Consider the following 18,639-nt stretch of genomic DNA (forward strand, 5'->3'; position numbering starts at 1 on the left):
CTGCTACGCAAGGATGGAGTCTTCATCAGATGGATGTCAAGACCGCTTTTCTGCATGGTGCAATAAAGGAAGAGGTGTATGTAGAACAACCTCTGGGATTTGAAGTTCAAGATCGAGACACTTATGTCTGCAGGTTGAAGAAAGCCCTCTATGGCTTAAAGCAAGCACCCAGAGCTTGGTATGAGAGGATGGATAGTTACTTGATGAAGCTGGGCTTCACTCGAAGCAATGCTGATCCAAACCTTTACTTTAAGGTTGAGGAAGGAAAGCCTCTCATTCTAGTGCTGTATGTGGACGACCTCTTCCTGACAGGTGATAACCCTCGCATTCATCAATGTAAGAGGGAGCTTGCTGCTGAGTTCGAGATGAAAGACCTAGGACTGATGCACTATTTCCTAGGCCTGGAGGTCTGGCAGAGACCTGGAGAGATTTTCCTTTCTCAAGGAAAATATATTGTGAAGCTTCTGGAAAGATTTGGGATGGTGGACTGTAAGTCCGTGTCGACACCAATGGAACTCAACTTTAAGAAGTTGAGTGGCAGCGCTACAGGGCCTATCTTGGCCAATCCTACTGAGTATCGTCAACTCATAGGAGCTTTGATGTTCTTAGTGAACACCCGTCCGGACATATGTTTTGCAGTGAATACTTTGAGTCAACAGATGGTTGAGCCTCATCATTTTCACTGGGTTGGTGCCAAGAATCTTTTGAGATATCTTCGGGGCACGATAAACCATGGGTTGAGATACACTACCGGGAGTGTGATACTCCGGGGATATACTGATGCCGATTGGGCTGGCAGTGTGGTGGATCGTAAGAGCACATCTGGATGCTGTTTCAATCTTGGTTCTGCTTCGATCTCATGGATGAGCAGGAAGCAGAAGTCGGTGGCCTTGAGCACCGCGGAGGCCGAATACATTGCTGCTAGTATGGCCTGTTGTGAAGCAGTTTGGTTGAGGAAGCTCTTTAGTGAGCTGTTCCAACATGTGCTAGATACCACTGTAATACTCTGTGATAATCAGAGTGGGATTCGTATGACTGAGAATCCTGTGTTCCACGACCGATCCAAGCATATTGATATCAGGTACCACTTTATCCGGGATATGGTACAGCGAGGCGCCGTAAGTCTCGATCATATAGGAACTGATGAGCAGGTCGCGGATATTCTCACTAAGCCCCTGGGGAAGGTCAAGTTCCTAACCTTCCGTGAGAGTCTTGGTGTCGTGGAAAGACCCTATGATGTGGGTCCTGTTGGACGATGAGCTCTGGGAGCTCTGGGGGGCTTTGGGGATAGCTTCTCGGAGCTATAAGCACTCATAATGCTTCTGCCCCACCCTTGTGATTATTGAGCTGGTTCGCCACTCATTTAATCTATGCCCCGTATGCATCCTACCCATTGAGTTCAGGGCTCATGGGAAGTACCTCTCATTTGGCCAATGAGGTGTGGAAAAGCTAGAGACTATTAGCAAAGACTGATGGACGCATCAGAGATTGCCGTACTCTCTATCTAGGATGGCATGGTCCAACCACTTGACCTGGGATCAAGATTTGTGAGGTCTGGGACCTCTGGACTGATTATGTCAGTCGGGGAATGATGTCTTTGTGACTGACCCACTTCTGTTCTGAAATAAAGAAGCCAGCAAAGCAAGTTTCGGCGGGATGACTCACGATGTTAATTGCACTAATAGATGGAGTTCTCCCTAGTTGAGAGGGAGTGTTAAATTTGGACAACTAGGTCCAAACTCCATGTTCTGATGCTCAGATTAAGAGGCTAATATTTTTGTTGGATTCCTCTTTCTGAGAGGTATAAAATCCATATAAAAATAGTCTTAATCCGATGAGCAGAACTTATATTTTGAATTTATTATTCTTAATAAATTATATGTGCAAGGTCAGCCAGTTTTGTAATGTAGGCTCACATGCCCAACAGATGTGTCACACACCCTCATTGATGGATATATATACAGGAAAAGTTGGAGAGAATTTGAACACAACACAACTCACATCTTCCTCTCTCATCCCAAAGTACGAGCTACCTGGAGGACGAATTTCAGCCACACGTGGGAAGGACGAAGAGGATTTTTCTGCTACTAGGGTTTCGCAGAAGTTTGACCAGCGTTGACTTTGGTCAACGCTTGGTCCAAACAAGCTGAAAACTTGTGGGAGGTTCGATTTTTGAAGGTCGTACTACCTGGCACAAAAATCGAGGTCAAAGGGTTGACCGTTTTGCTGCTGCGTTGACTTTTAGCTTGCTGCCCCTGCGTTGACTTTTCAGGACGGCGTTGACTTTTGTAGAACTGACTTGGGTTGACTCATCTACTGGTTGGAGGGTTGTTGTGACACATGCTGGGCTGGCTGACCAAAGGAGACTTTGCTGGTTGAAGCATCCTGTTGACCGCCGAAACGAACACATACATTTTTCTTGTTTCTGATTTGTCTTCTGTAAGATCTGCTTATATGTTCTATCTGCATTTTGCTTATCTACTTGTATGATTGCTGTGAGAAAAGTGAAATTGCTCTTAGCATAGAACATCTACAAAACTTTACAGCTTTTCTATCATTGTTGCAATTATTCTGTCGAGCTACTAGTATGGAGTGTAATGCCCGGAAATCTACCATCTCCTCTACAGGATGCTCACCACATGAGATTCAATATGCTCATCAGAGATTTCCCTTTACACTTCTACCATTGGATGATGGACTTAAGTATCTTGGGTTCCGACTCAAACCTCTTCATTACAAGATAGCTGATTGGACCTGGCTTGTTGCCAAGATTGAAAGGAGACTTAATATTTGGCATCATAAATACCTCTCCAGAGTTGGACGACTTGTATTAATCAAATCAGTGCTGGAAGCCACTCCGGTCTATTGGATGTCCATGGCCTAGATTCCAAAAGGAATATTATCGAGAATTCAACAATTGTGCTGCAGATTTCTATGGAAAGGGAAACAAGATGGTCACATATATGCATGGGTTTGCTAGGACTTGATTGCACTACCCAAGAAATGGGGAGGATGGGGACTGAAAAACCTTGAATCCTTCTCTAAAGCACTAGCAGCCAAGATGGGTTGGCAAATTCTCACTACAAAAAGCTTATGGACTGAGGTGGTTTATCAGAAATATATCTGGCCCCTTCACACACTCGATTGGGTCAGACTCCCCACTTGGAACAGGTCATGCATCTCAACCATTTGGCGTGCAGTCTTAAACTCCATATCTTACATTCGAGATGGACTGGCTTGGAGAATTAGGTCTGGCTCCTCAGTTCGTGTTGGTATGGATCCATGGTCCGGATGTGGTAATGCATTCAGGCTCCCTCTTGATCTCATTCAATACTTATCTAATGTTGGTATTACCTATCTTGAACAAATTGCAGACCCAGAGAATTCTAACATTTTCACACAAGCTTGGAAATCTGCTATACATCTTGGCATCCCTGACAATTGGCATCCTGATTGGCTCAGCTACACTAATGCTCTTACTGAATCACATGTTAGGATAATTGATGGCGAAGATGAACTCATTTGGGCACATGCCAAGCATGGTAATTATACTCCCAAGGATGGCTACCCTATTATATATTCAACACATAAGCCACCAGTTATAGACTAGTGGTGGAGTTTATTATGGAAATTGAAGGCCCCTCCGCGTACCAGACTCTTCATGTGGACTATCCTCCGCCACAAAGCTCCTACAGGAGAGAACTTAATGAAGCGATCCTTCCATGGCCCTACCTGGTGCATCCTATGCCGACAGGACTCCGAGTCTATTGAACATCTCTTCCTTCACTGCCCCACCATTTTGGCTTTCTGGACTCAGATTCTCTCCTCCCTCTCTATCACCTTTCGATGGCAGGGGAACTCCATTCTTGAGGCCTAGCAAACATGGTGGACCTCGGCCCATCCTCCTAAAGTTAGGAATCTCCCTCTATTGGTTTGTTGGGCTATTTGGTTGATCCGCAATAAATCCATTTTCAAAGATATTGAACCTCACTGGACACAGGCCTCTGCACATGTATTATCCATTTACTCCAGCATTCCTGATGACGATCGACCTGCTCCCCTGCGAACCATCACCCCTGAAGCCATTGACAGAAACATACCTTGGGCCTATTTTGATGGATCAACCCAAGCACATGGTTGTGGGGGAGGGGCACTCTTACATCTATCAAATAATCATTTTTTTTAAATTCAGATGGGTTTGGGCAATGGCACTAATAACTTTGCAGAATTGATCACACTCAGACATCTTTTGCATTTTGCTTTAGAAAAAGAGTGTAGGCACATACAAATCTTTGGTGATTCTAAGATCATTATAAATTGGTTCAACAGTACATCTATCTTTCATGCGCACACACTCAGGAATATACTGGATGATGCACTGCTTTTGAAATCCCACTTTGACTCCATCGTTTGTCATCACATCTACAGGGAGATCAACCGAATTTCCGATCAGTTATCCAAGGAGGTCGTGATCCAGCCTAGGGGCCTATGGTTGATACAAGAACAGAAGGGATTGGACTTCTATCAGTACTACCATCACCCATACATCGATCAGAGAATACAAGGGCCTGACAGGGCCTGATTTCATGATTTTTGAGCTACTACTAGTACTTTTTCTCCATAACAGTTTTATGTATATATTTATTTTTAGACATGTAATTATGTAAATACTACTAGTATACCCTATAGGGTTTTTTGTACAAGAACATCTGAAGGTGGTACACCACAACTTACAACATATGCTTCTTTAAGCATCTACAATATTTAATTTTCAACATATTAATGGAAATTACGATTTTTCTTTGGGGAAAAAACCTAACTTTTGGTGACAAACCCACCAAACTAGCTCATAAATGAAATAATAAGCCTCTCAAGATGTCAAATGATAAACAATACATGTCGTAGAGCCCTCCAAGAGGCCTAATGAGGTCCATAGGTGCCATAATGAAGAATAGGACCCTCAAAATTAATGGACAAGGGGGTGGCCCCTTGTTCTCAGAGATGTTCTCTATGTTCCAAAATTGAGGTAGAATCTAGTTTCAATAGCTGCTTTGAGGACAAGGGTTATGATGGCATCTTCAACAGAGGTATGGCTTACCTCCAGCACTTAGCTTTTGGATGTAAGAAAGTTTCTCTACAAGTGAGGGTGAAGAATCTCTACAAGTTGCAGGTAGAGACAAATGCGGCCTTGAGCAGCAAGGCAAAGAGTTCTCAAAGTAGAGATGTAGTGGTTGAGCGAAAGCAAGATAAAGCTCTCAAGATGAAGCCTCAACTAGTATCTCAATTTCAGTCTAAGCTAGTTGACAGTTGAGGTGACCAGCAGGATGATGAGGAGGACTATAGCCCAGGGCGAGTGGATGTAAGAAAGTTTCTCTACAAGTGAGGGTGAAGAATCTCTACAAGTTGCAGGTAGAGACAGTTGCAGCCTTGAGCAGCAAGGCAGAGAGTTCTTAGAGTAGAGATGTGGTGGTTGAGCGAGAGCAAGATAAAGCTCTCAAGATGGAGCCTCAACCAGTATTTCAATTTAGTCTAAGCTAGTTGACAGTTGACGTGACCAGCAGGATGATGAGAGGACTATAGCCCAGGGCGAGTGGAGGCAACCACTTAGTCAGAGACTTCCAGTATAGGGAAAGTTCCAGCCAAGTGGGCAGAGGATTTGGTTAAGGGATATCAGAAGAGAGTTGAGTCTCCCAGCATCAAGAAGCAGACGCCCAGGTACACAGGGTGCATGGCACTTATGACTAAAGAGGTGGACTCGCAGAGTTTGGTGGGAAAGAACAAGACTCCAAAGCATGTTTCACATAAGAAAGCAGGGAAGTCTTCTAGTTCAGAGGGAGTAGTTGCAGCATCAAAGACCTTGGTTGAGTTGAAGATAGATCCAAGTGGACGAGATTCTTCCGGGAACACCTTCCTCGCTAAGAGGGAGTGTTGAAAATATTAGCGAGAAAAGGGTTCCTTGATTTGTGCCTTAATCATAAGAGCCAAAACAAGCTCCTTTGTGTATGACTCGAGTTCCTAAATATTAGGAGATTCCCTATAAATTGGGACAAATTCCTATAATTTAGGAATCAATCCCTAAAAATTAGGACACGTTAGGATGCAGTTAACTGATGTGTTGAAATTGAAAGTCAAGTTCATGATTTTCTAGTTTGAGTTGATTGAGGAAAAACACGAGTGATTGAGTTTCAAGTGGTTGACTTGAAATAGGACGAATTGCATGAGCAGTTAACTTATGCTAACTCAATCAATCACAAAATCGTTCCTTAATTAGAAAACTCGCTAATTTTAACCATTCAAATTGCCTTTAAAAGGAAGAACGAAGGCACAAGTTTAATCATTGTTTTGGTGAGCACGACTTGGTGAGACCAAGCAATAGGACGAACAAGTTTGTGCATGGAGCTTGCGAGGGAAAGAGTGTGCAAGAGTATCTTGTGCACACATTGGTTGGGGTACAGCAAAGATCAGCAGTCTTGCAAGGGTTTCAAGCTTAGAACAAGCAGGAAAGACAAGTGCGTCTTTCACATTGAAACAATTGTATTTTGTAAAAGATCAATTGCTCAGTTTTTGCTATTAATAAAATTCTCATCAAGCAGAGGGTTTTCCCAGTTGGGCTCCCTAGAAAAATACTGTGTTTTTATTGTGTGATTGTGCTTTATTTATGTTCCTATTCCGCTGCATCTAGTAGAGAAATTTTGTGTTTATGTGAGAAGAAAAATTATTTTAGATTGCTCATATTAGCATATCAGAATTTCGTGGATTTTCTACATCTCCATGAAAAATTCCATGTTTTTCTTCTTCAAAAGCCCTAAACAAGTTTGGGGTACGTCCTTACTCCAGAGAACCCAAACCCTAGAACTAAGGTTTTCAACCACCCAACAGTGGAGCTTCCAACTTGATGTAGTTCAGACAAATATAAGTGTTCATTACTAGTTTGACATCAATGATAGGTGTTTACTCAAAGTCAAACTCTAGGGTTGACATCAATGACAACATCATTGAACATTTAATTCTCTTGCTGATCATTTTTCAAAAGAAGCTCTTCAATTACATGAGGGACTCCTTTCTGAGCAGGAATTTATTGGAGACTCACAAGTGGCAACTGCTGTTAGAATCCTGTTCTGGAGCGAGGTTTTTTTCAGTCTTATGAGCTTTTGCTATATGTATGGAGCCATTGGGAAGACTGAAGGGTGACATGATCTTTTTGGAGGCTTCATATGAGAAGCCTAAGTTGAATGTAATATGTAGTGATAGGTCAGTAGCAGAATTCTCTACAAGATAGCCATAGCATTCTTATTTTTTGAGCGTGGATAGGCACTCTGATGTATAGTCTGATTTCATCCTTAAAATATCGAATGTAAAGCTTCTTTCCTTGGAACATAAAATAGTACAAAATTTACACTGACCCTATAGAATGTTGAAATGCAATACCCAGATCTGGTTACAAAATGACCAAATCTGGTAACCATGACAAGGGATATCCAAACTTAAAAGAAGAGAGAATTTCAAATCTTTGAGTGGTTTCTGGTATTATGACTATAAGTTTATATCTGAATTGTATGCAAGGTTGACTTCAAGTTTACTTCAATGACATCACTGGAACCACCTGTCAAATCTTATGCTCAGACTGGTTCAATGTGGCAGGTGTTTGCAAAAAGCAGATGCACATAACTAAAAGACATTTATACCATATTTGCACCAATCCACCTCCCCACAAAAGCACAGGTACCAGATCTACCCTGGGTCCATTTTTGGTACTCAGCTCCAGTTTTGGTACACATCTGCATTCCAAAAATGGACCCAAACAGATTCAAGGACATGTTGGGCTCAGATCCACTTTTTTAGTCCACAGATATGTACTAGAGAATGGCAGTAAATTGAGTTTAAAGTTTAAATGCTAATTGTACATTATGTGTTGATGAACTCTGTGGTGGATTTAGTGAGAATGGTAACATGGATGAAAGGAAATGTAGGCCTATGTTAAAATTGTGCTTGATAAATAAAACAGTGAAAATTCTGTAATATTTATATAAAATTTATCATAAACATGCATAAAATACATTTATATAAGCAGATTGAACTGTGAACCGAAATGGACATCGGCCCTATGGGCCATTGTATGCGTACCGAATCAGCATACCAATAAGGGTACCATGCAACTTAGATTTATATACATTCACAGAAATAGCACGTCCATTTCAGTAGTAATAGATATGGGACTGCAGGAGTTGTTGCATGTAACATGTTAGCATTTCCACTTGCAGACAAAGTCCACAGAAAGTTCATCTGGGAAAAACATTTTGAACTGCAATTATCGGGGAATATTGATTTTCCTTTGAAAAGGACAAGATCATAAGGATGTGGCTGCAGCGCATACAAGAATGGCATGGGGGGCATAGAAGTACCCAGCCAACTATGGAAAATGCTAACCCCTAAAAAAGATTTCCTAAGTAAAATACCTAAATATTCAATTTACTATCCCAAAACCTAGAATAGCATGGTTTAATACATTTCAATTGCTTACTTTATTGTTTACAATCAGGAATAGGAATTGCAACATTGACAAAAAGGCACTCTTTTGCAGCAGTTTACAAATTATATTTTCAAATTCAAAGCCAAAAGTAAATGGAAAACTGGTCACTCAATAGCAGCCATTTACCAAAGCAAGAAATGAAAGCACACAGGTTAATACGTTTTATGCAAACGAGCATCCAACTCCATCAAATAAAAAATTCAATTACAGCAAAGATAGCTGAGAAAACAAACTTAACAAGGGAGATTTGGAAATTGACCTTTTTTCCCAACGATTAGCACTGAAAAGCAAATGAATGGCTCTGTCATCCATATCTTCTTTGCTAGACAAATAAGCAGATATCATCTTCCCCATGGCTGTAGTGCGATCAGGATACCGCCATGCTTCAACGGGGAAACCTTCACTAGCCAAGGAGGTTGCCAACTTCAAGCACTGAGAACTTTTGCCACTTCGATCCAGTCCTTCCAACACGATCAAAGCCCCTCGCTTGCTATCACAATTAACCTTAGCTGTTTCCATCGACATTCTTTGTGCAGCTCTTATGGGTATTCTTTCAGCACAAAAAGAGGTTTTCAATAAAACAACATATTGTAGAACTCGTTTTGTTACACTGCAATGTTCAGCAAAAAAAGAAATTCATACAACCGCACTTTATTGTATGATCTACACAGCTCAGGACCTCTCACCTTATTTATCAAAAAAATAAGGGCTTACCTTAACCTTAGACTAGCCAAGATTGGGATTTGCATGGGATTTACCTTGACCCATGCACTTGTACTGTGGATAATAAGCACTGAAACAAAAAAAAAAAAAATGGTCCAACGATTAATCCCCTATTATCTTGTTATAGTAGTTTCATAATTGCAAAATAAATTCAAATGCAGAGCCCATTTGCATTCTAAACATCAGTTTCCCCGAAGAAAAACAGATGCATTCTAATATTTCTTGCCCAAAATAAAAATAAAAACAATTGCATTGTAGGAACATTCTTTGCCCTAAAAGAAAAAATACTTGGAACAATTACGACCTCATCAACAGTGATCCAACAGTTAAATTATGCTACTAATTGGATTATGGGTAAAGAAAGGCTCTATGGCAGTTCAAGGGAGTGTTTTTCTTTTTTTAAGCTAGTGAAGCTCAGGGCTAAAATGTATCTCCATGCTTATCAAGTACCCACTTTATCAATGTGGTTTGGAAGGTATGCACGAACTGCCGGTGAATTATTGATCATTGCAGTTCGCCCAGTTGTGATTCCGACCACCTAGAGTAATCTCCACATTGTCTCCGCATGAAAAAATGAGGGTGAACAATAAAAGTCTATTATTTTGCCTCTGTGTGCCCAGAAGAGAAGGCATGCACTATCCATGACAAATTGGCTTGGACTAACCCAACAGATGATGAGATGTTGGATCCATTTGATCAAATTTGGAGATCTGTTTTTATACTAAAGTGGAACTTTCAATCAAGATGATTTAACTGTAAATTAATCAAATACTCAAAAGAACTCACGCAAAAACTACTCTAGCAAAGAAGATATTCTTGCAGAGTAAAACCCCGAGCAGGAAATAAAACGCTGCATTTTGCAGAGAGCGCTTATCAATATATGTATTATGCATAGATTTTATCCTAAAAACGCAATTTCGAATGACCCAAAAGATTGCAAGCCTGCAACTGTGAGACATAAACCCGGAGTGGAAGATATATTTTGATGACTGAAACACATAAATATAGACCAGGAAACAGTGAACAATTTAGTATTCTTGCAGAGTAAAACCCACACGCAGAAAACATAAAACACTGCATTATGTAAAGGGACTTCACCAATATATGCATATTTTTTATACAGTATGTGCAATTTCAAATGACCCAAAATCTTGCAAGCCTGTTAATGCAAGACTTAAACCCATAGGAAGATATATTTTCAAGAGTGAAACATACAAATACAGACCATGAAACAGTGAACATTGTAACCAGCATAACTTACCTGCTGCTAAACCCACTGCATCTTCCCCTATCCTGCCTGCGATTTGCTAACAATTTGAAGTTGAGACGTAGAGAAGACTCAAGCGCAAATTATATTGCAGTCATTGGACATTGATGAAATAAGTATGTTTTCTATGCTGAGAATCACCTCACGGTCACGTGAATCTGCATCTCGGGTGCTCCCATCAATTCCCGCGCGCAGATGGATAAAAAAAATTACAGTAATACTTTTAATGGAGTGTACGGATTTCAACAGCAATATTGTCAAAAAGTGACCAATTGAATACTACTAGCATACCCTGAAACGGGGGAGGGAACGCCGAAAGGAGAAAAGGAAGTTAGAAAATGTGCAAAAATATGTAAAAATAGGCCGGGCAAAATATGTTTAATAGTTAATTTATAATAAATTAGAGTTTTTTTCCCGTATAACACATTAAAAAATTTAATTACATCACTAAATATTATTATATATGGAATAACAGAACATGGTAAAGATTTTATGTATATAATTACAATCACAACATAAAAGAATTTTGGATGTTGTGTTCATACATGGTAGGGGTGAAGTTGGGTATTGTAATTATGAGAGTGACAAAGCATGTAAGTGTGTCTCTTTTTTCTTTCGTAGTGATACATAGGTAGTATCCTTCATCTTTTCATAGCGTTCAAAGGAGAATGATGGTGCTATTTGCATTCCTTCTAGAGTAGTAGTGTGTGACATTGTTGTGAAGGTCAAGCCTTGACGTTTAGTGTTACTAATGTCAATGGTAGCCCTTGTCAAGGTCATTCCTTGAGATTTATGTATAATCAGCGCCCAAGCCATCTTAAGGGGGATTTGTTTCTTGTTACTTCGTTGTATGGGTGGAATTGGTACATACTTTGGTTGTGTTTTGTCCCATGGAGGGCCAATGTATTTATCAAATGCCACAACATACAATGATAAATTTGAGGGCTATGTCCTGGTGCATTTACAATTTGCATGACTATTCCGAGAGCACCATTGACTAATCCTGCTTGGACCCATAAATTGCAAGATAACATAACTCGTTGGCCTACACATAGCAATATATGTTTTTCCAATTAGTTATCATCTTGTTGGTGTGTTTCTGATCCATTTGTGAATTCTGCAATACTCCGTGCAAATGGCATGTGCAATGATTCCATCATGGATTTGTTATGGTTATCAACAAGAATGTTTGTTGCAAAAAGGTGGATTGAAGTGTCAAATATTTATTCAGTGTAAAAGAATGTATTAGTTCTTGAATGAAAGAGGTTCCAGACATCTATTATTGGTGTAGCATTGTGAATGTTTGTCAACTGATGGTGGAAGCTCACAATATTATTTACCTTTCGACATAATATTTCGACACTCTCAAGGAGGTGACAAATTTTCAACCTAACGCCATTGGATGTTTATGTTGAATTAGTTTTGCTAAAAAAATTGGGAAAGTTAATTCAATGATTAAAGTAATTCAACTAATTTATGAAAACTAATTCATCATTTAAAGTAATTCAATTAACTTAGGAAAGCTAATTCAATATTTAAAGTAATTCAATTAATTTTGGAAAATTAAAGATTTAATTATAAAGATTCAATAGCCGATTCAAGTAAATTTTGAGGACAATGTCCTGGTGCATATACAATTTGCATGACTATTCCGAGAGCACCATTAACTAATCTTGCTTGGACCCATAAATTGCGAGATAACATAACTCGTTGGCCGACACATAGCAATATATGTTTTTCCAATTGGTTATCGTCTTGTTGGTGTGCTTCTGATCCATTTGTGAATTCTGCAATACTTCGTGCAATTGGCACATGCAATGATTCCATCATGAATTTGTTATGGTTATCAACAAGAATGTTTGTTGCAAAAAGGTGGATTGAAGTGTCAAACATTTCTTCAATGGAAAAGAATGTATTAGTTCTTGAATGAAGGAGGTTCTAGACATCTATTATTGGTGTAGCACTGTGAATGTTTGTCAACCGATGGTGGACGCTCACAATGTTATTTACCTTTCGACATAATATTTGGACACTCAAAGGAGGTGACAAAGTTTCAACCTAATGCCATTAGATGTTTATGTTGAATTAGTTTTGCTAAAGAATCTAAGAAAGTTAATCATTAATTCAATGATTAAAGTAATTCAATTAATTTAGGAAAACTAATTCAACATTAAAGTAATTCAATTAATTTGTTGATTCAAGTAAATTTTGAGGGCTATTTCCTAGTGCATATCCTATTTGTATGACTACTTTGAGAGCACCATTGACTAATCCTGCTTGGACCTATAAATTGCAAGATAACATAACTCGTTGGCTTACACGGATGACAAATTTTCAACCTAACACCATTAGATATTTATGTTGAATTAGTTTTGCTAAAGAATTTGAGAAAGTTAATTCAACGATTAAAGTAATTCAATTAATTTAGGAAAACTAATTCGACGTTTAAAGTAATTCAAATAATTTTGGAAAATTAAAGATTCAATAGTTGATTCAAGAAGAATAATGGTTTAAAGCATATGAAAAAAAAATGGTAGAGATAAATACCTTTACTCTTTAATTGTTAGTAAGTGAAGAAAATGAATTCATTGTTATTCACAAGACATGCACATCTACTCCCTTCAGCGTTAGCATCACAAAAACAAAATCTTAGAAACCCAATTATTTTTTATTAAATGTTAATAACGACCAAATAAATTTTCTTGCGTTAAATTTTATTTTTAATTCTAGGAGAATAGGCTCTTTTGAAATAGTTGCAATTTAAGTTTTATTTTAATTATCTTTGAGGCTTCATTCTTAATGAGTTTAGTTATGGTGATTTTAAACCTAACGTTTTATTTAAAATTTTGATTTTGAATTTAATGAGCTTGATTATGGTGTTTTCAATCAAAAAGAAATCTTAAAATCCCCATGTTTTTGGTTAAATTTTGATTGTATCTCAACAAACTTAATCCTAATGCTTTCTGTTAAATTTTGATTTTATCTCAATAAACTTAATTATGTTGTGAGATACCATATCTTAGGAACTCTAGGCTTTTGCTTGATTTGATTTTGGCCTATATAATATTTTCAATTATGAAAACAAAATCTCAAAAACACAATGTTTTTTTATTAAATTTTGATAAAAACTTCACATGTTTTATTGCATTTGATCATAAGTGTCGAAGGCGATTGAAATAAACTTCATATTAATAAAAAATTCACATGTTTTATTGCATTTGATCATAAGTGTCGAAGGCGATTGAAATAAACTTCATATTGCAATCAAATCAAAAACATTGTATTTTTGAGATTTTGTTTTCATAATTGAAAATATTATACAAGCCAAATCAAATCAAGCAAAAGCCTAGAGTTCCTAAGATATGATATCTCACAACATAATTAAATTTATTGAGATAAAATCAAAATTTAACCAAAAGCATTAGGATTAAGTTTATTGGGATACAATCAAAATTTAACCAAAAACATGAGGATTTTAAGATTTCTTTTTGATTGAAAACACCATAATCAAGCTCATTAAATTCAAAATCAAACTCATTAAATTCAAAATCAAAATTTTAAATAAAAAGTGAAGTTTAAAATCACCATAACTAAACTCATTAAGAATGAAGCCTGAAAGATAATTAAAATAAAACTTAAATTGCAACTATTTCAAAAGAGCCTGTTCTCCTATCATTAAAAATAAAATTTAATGCAAAGTAAATTTATTTGGTCGCTATCAACATTTAATAAAAAATAATTGGGTTTCTAAGATTTTGTTTTTGTGATGCTAATGCTGAAGGGAGTAGATGTGCATGTCTTGTTGTGCCATGCGCTTTCTCTTTAATCCAAAACCACTGCGAAACTGAGCAAGATCACAAATCCATACCCTGGTCATTTAGGAATGTCAAAGTAGATTGTGAACTCTCATTTCACGGCAGGCTTGTTATTGGGTGGGGTCTGGAGTTCGAAACTCATCCCGTTAGTGACGTATTCACAAAATTCCAAGCGTGTAACCATAACTATAACTACAAAAAACACTTTAGTGTATGTCATCTCAACCCGCAGGTGGCGAAGGATTATGCGTATACAGTTACCCGAAGGACACATGGGATGTTACCAGAGAGGAAGAGGTTCCATGTGAGGTGCCAGAGTCGTGTTGTGGCATAAACTCGCAAATGGAGAACATGAACATAAATGATTGAATTAGTTCTCAATCGATGCAGTTAGATGCTTAGCTACCACGCATAATATCTCTTATTTCTCAAATTTCACTAAAATTTACAAAATACCAAAAATCTAAAAACCCCCTTTGTGTATTTTTATTAAAACAATTTGCATTTTGGTGAATTTTAGAAACTGACAATTTAAAATTTGTAGGATATTATGCAAATTCATGAACCTCGCAAAATCTAGACCATGATATATAGTGATTTTTGATCGAGTTTGCAATATGGCAAGGTCTAGTCTGCCAATTAATTTACCAAATCTAGCATAGTGGAGGAAGCTTTGTCTTATTCTAATCATAAGAACTTTGCTATGTTTGCTATCAAATCTTCAAGATTTACAAGAATATGAAAGAAGGTGCAAGAAAGCATAATATTTTGCATCTTACTTTAATGAGACTCTACTTTGAAGAGATAAAAAAAAAAGGGGGGGCTACGATTAGGGCTGCATCAGGGAAACATATTTTTACAGGTATTTTAACCACTTTGAAGAGAAAATAAAAAGAAGCTACAATTGGCGCTGCAACATGTAAATTTATTTTAGCTAATTTGTTGATGGGTGTGGCTAAGTTTACTGATTACTAAAATCATTTGAAGAACTCCAGGTGCTTTTGTTGAGGTTGTGTTGATATCAGCGTGATTATTAGTGGGTGTAGTGTTGCATGCAACGAGGAGAAAACCTCCTCCTAACTGCTCTATTTCAGTGGAAAACTTCTTAGAGAAATATGCCAATGAAATGCCAACCAGGTATTTGTCCTTTTAACTCGAGAAAATTACCAACAAAATTGTACATCAAATCAGATTAGAGAAGACCTTCAACCCAAATATGTTGTTGAACATAAAGTGCATGTTTCAACTAAAAGTAGCCAGAAGCGAAGAACATGAAAATCACGAGTTCAAAGTTGTATTAAATATATTTTCCCTCTCTAAGAAATGACAAAGAAATTCTAAAAAGTAGCAAAAAATCAAGTTCTACATGTAATTCAATTGAAAACTTTTGGAATTATAATTTATAGAGGATAAATGATCTACAGGAAAGGCATACGCAGATGACAAAGCATAAACCGTCTTAGCATCTAGATGAACAAGCTTGAATACCCAGAATATAAAGTGTTTTTGTTGTTGTATCTATAAACATGAGGGCGAGGGCGAGGACTAGAACTAAAGTCAAGTATGCAACAACACCCTAATGAGAAAGCAAAGTCGAGTTTCAAATCTTGGCACACTATATTTTTTCTGAAAATTCCTAGTCCAAAAAACCTCTACGGCGTCAAATTTGAATCTACTTCACTTACTTGATTTTTTAAAAATTACATTAATAAAGTTATTCTTCTCAATACTTAAGCAAATTATTTCTGCAGCCTACATTAATTAAATATTTGATTTCATGAAACAGAAAACATAGCAAAGAACAAGATACATAGTACACGTTTATTTTTGGACACAATAGTCCCCAGAAAAACCCAATGCAGGAAAACTGGTGCAGCAACTTTGAGGGTTTTATTATTATGCAGGAGAAATATATGAATATAAATCTAGGATGTTCATCTAGCAATACGTTACAGAGAAAACACTGGCAGAAAATTTGAGTGAGTGTTACCTCACTTCACCCGGTACAATTCTGGCCGATTGGGCACAACACTGGCTAACCCTGGTTATTTATGTGTTACCTCTTCTACCCTCTGCGTCAGCTTTCTCAGTTGTTTCGATAGTTTCCATCAATTCCGGTTGTTCCCGGTAGTTCCAGCTTCTGCCCTCTTAGTCAACTTTCCCGACTATTCCAGCAGTTCTCGACTATTTCGGTTGTTCCCGACAGTTCTGGCGAATGCCCTCTGTGTTAGCTTTCCCCACCGTTCTGGCAGTTCCGGTTGTTCGTGGCAGTTATGGCTTCTGCGTGACAGGCATCTTTTCTACTCTGTTGGCTCTCTCCTCCTTTCTGTCTGTATTCTCCGGAAAGTCCTTCTCCCACATTCTCACTGCCCCTGCTACAGAATGATCACTCAATTTGAAATCCTTAGCAAAACCTGCGCTAGGAATCGAATTCTTGATGAATTCGTTCTCTCCATGTGTATTTCCAAATGAACCCCAAGCCTCCATTTTATACTTTTCCTGTTGACACTTCAACCACCGAGATTCTTTAATCAACTGTTAAAATTAAAATATGACTTGATTCCCCTTCTAGATCATTCTTATCCATATTTTGATTAATACCCATTAATATTTTAATTTTCTTAAGTATGGACTTAGAAACCCCATTAAAAATGTTAATTATTTTAATAAAATACAACCCCGCTGGAATTTCATCAAACAGTTTCCGGGTTCTTTAGAACTCATGCGTCTTAGCCTCTCCACCAATTTCTAAACCTAGAAAAGCTGTGATGCTACCAAAAACCAACATTCTCCAACCTAAAAATTGCTCAAACATTCTTATATAAGCAACTCAAATCGCAGAACGGGCTTGCTCCTAATTGCTTTTGTTGTTCATCTCCTGTCAGTTCACTCGTCGATAGACCGACTTGCTCTGGATTGCTTGTGCTGCTCATCTCTTGTCAGATCACCCGTCGTTAGATCTCCCATTAAACGCAGGCAAAGGTGGCATCAGTAGCGTCATGTAAATTTAATTACCCAGTTCCGGAAATAGTATTTGAAAGAATTTGCGATGCATCTAGCTGCATAACAGTGTGAAGCAAAATAAATAAATATTAGCTGACTAAGCACATTATTATTTTTCGGTGGAGGAAAAGTACTCGTACGTTGAATGTGATATGACATGACTTTATTCATAATGGTTTGCATAAAACATTTGGTTCTTAAGACACAGTGGGTGATGACTCATGAATATAAATTTAATTCACCAAGTAACTGCTATTAAATTTGATTTAACTCTGGCCAAGTTTAGTACTTTGGAGGTCGTTTTAAAGTTCAAACCATCAATTTGGAGTTTCCATGTCATGATTTGCCCTGTTTTCTAGACTAAGAGTTAATGATTTTGGCGTGGTCAAGAGTGATTCTCATCACTTAAACATATGACAAATGGTGTGTTCTCAATGGTTATGGAGAGAAGACGAAACTTTGCAGAAGATCGCTCCCTTGAAAAATGCCTTCGACATAATTATGTTAATTTACTGTTGGAGTAAATACCATTTTAAATACTTTGGAATATTTTAAAGATTTTTAATGCTATGGAAACATTTTAAATACTTTGGAATATTTTAAAGATTTTTAATGCTATGGAAACATTTATGGTAATAAAAATCAAAGTTATAATTGTGATTTTAAAACTAGCGTAGCTTTATTTTAATTTTGCATACACGAGGTGTTTACAGAGATTTTTCGCTCTAAAGAGATTTGCATGTCAAGAAATTTGATTTTTCATGTTTTGTAGATTTGAAGTTAAGATAAAACTAAGTTGGTTTAATTTATGATTTTTTTTAGTTTCATGTAATTTAGCCTTATTAAAATGTTTTTTAAATAATTCTTTTAAATTAATCACAACAATGTGGTTCATCATGAAGACAAAGATGTTTTATTGATAATTATAACCAGCTTAGATCAATGTTAACTCTAGATCTATCAAGTGCCAAGAGGGATCCAATCTTTTTGCATCTTAAGATATTCACATTTCAAGAGATTTTATTCCTCTAGGTGCTTGGTAGATCTAGAGTTTAGATGGATATAGGTTGGTTTAATTACCCCCTTTAAATAGGATATATTCAACATGAGTACCATGGGTTCTCATAAACCTCGAGCTCAAAAACCACGGGTAACTTGACCAAGTCAAGCTTACCTTCACTACCCAACAAAAAATAATTAAAATAACATAACATAGAATTTTTATTTTCATAAGATTATTTTTATTTAAAATTTAGCTTAACTATCCAACAAAAATTGATAATAAAAAATAAATAACGTAG

General features: G+C 37.4%; 1 protein-coding gene across 7 annotated transcripts in view; it reads right to left on the minus strand.

Moving 5' to 3' along the window:
* The window catches only part of ZEU1 (P-loop containing nucleoside triphosphate hydrolases superfamily protein), a 48,646-nt gene extending 37,800 nt beyond the window's left edge, over window positions 1-10,846 (minus strand). The window contains exons 1-3 of one of the 7 annotated variants that reach the window (XM_089404984.1): window positions 10,527-10,846; window positions 9,245-9,323; window positions 8,790-9,080 (exon numbers count right to left, since the gene is read on the minus strand). In XM_089404984.1, the coding sequence (XP_089261110.1) occupies window positions 8,790-9,080; window positions 9,245-9,279 (326 nt within the window). In that variant the 5' untranslated portion in view covers window positions 9,280-9,323; window positions 10,527-10,846. Of the gene's footprint in view, window positions 1-8,789; window positions 9,141-9,244; window positions 9,324-10,514 lie in introns of all 7 variants that reach the window. The other 6 variants (XM_089404986.1, XM_089404982.1, XM_089404979.1 and 3 more) reach the window with 6 other exon arrangements.
* Between the last annotated feature and the right edge of the window lie 7,793 nt (window positions 10,847-18,639).

This window comes from Pinus tabuliformis, chromosome 2_2 (assembly GCF_031772625.1).
Source record: "Pinus tabuliformis cultivar Carrire ecotype Pingquan chromosome 2_2, CPIR1, whole genome shotgun sequence".
NCBI classification, from domain to species: Eukaryota; Viridiplantae; Streptophyta; class Pinopsida; order Pinales; family Pinaceae; genus Pinus; species Pinus tabuliformis.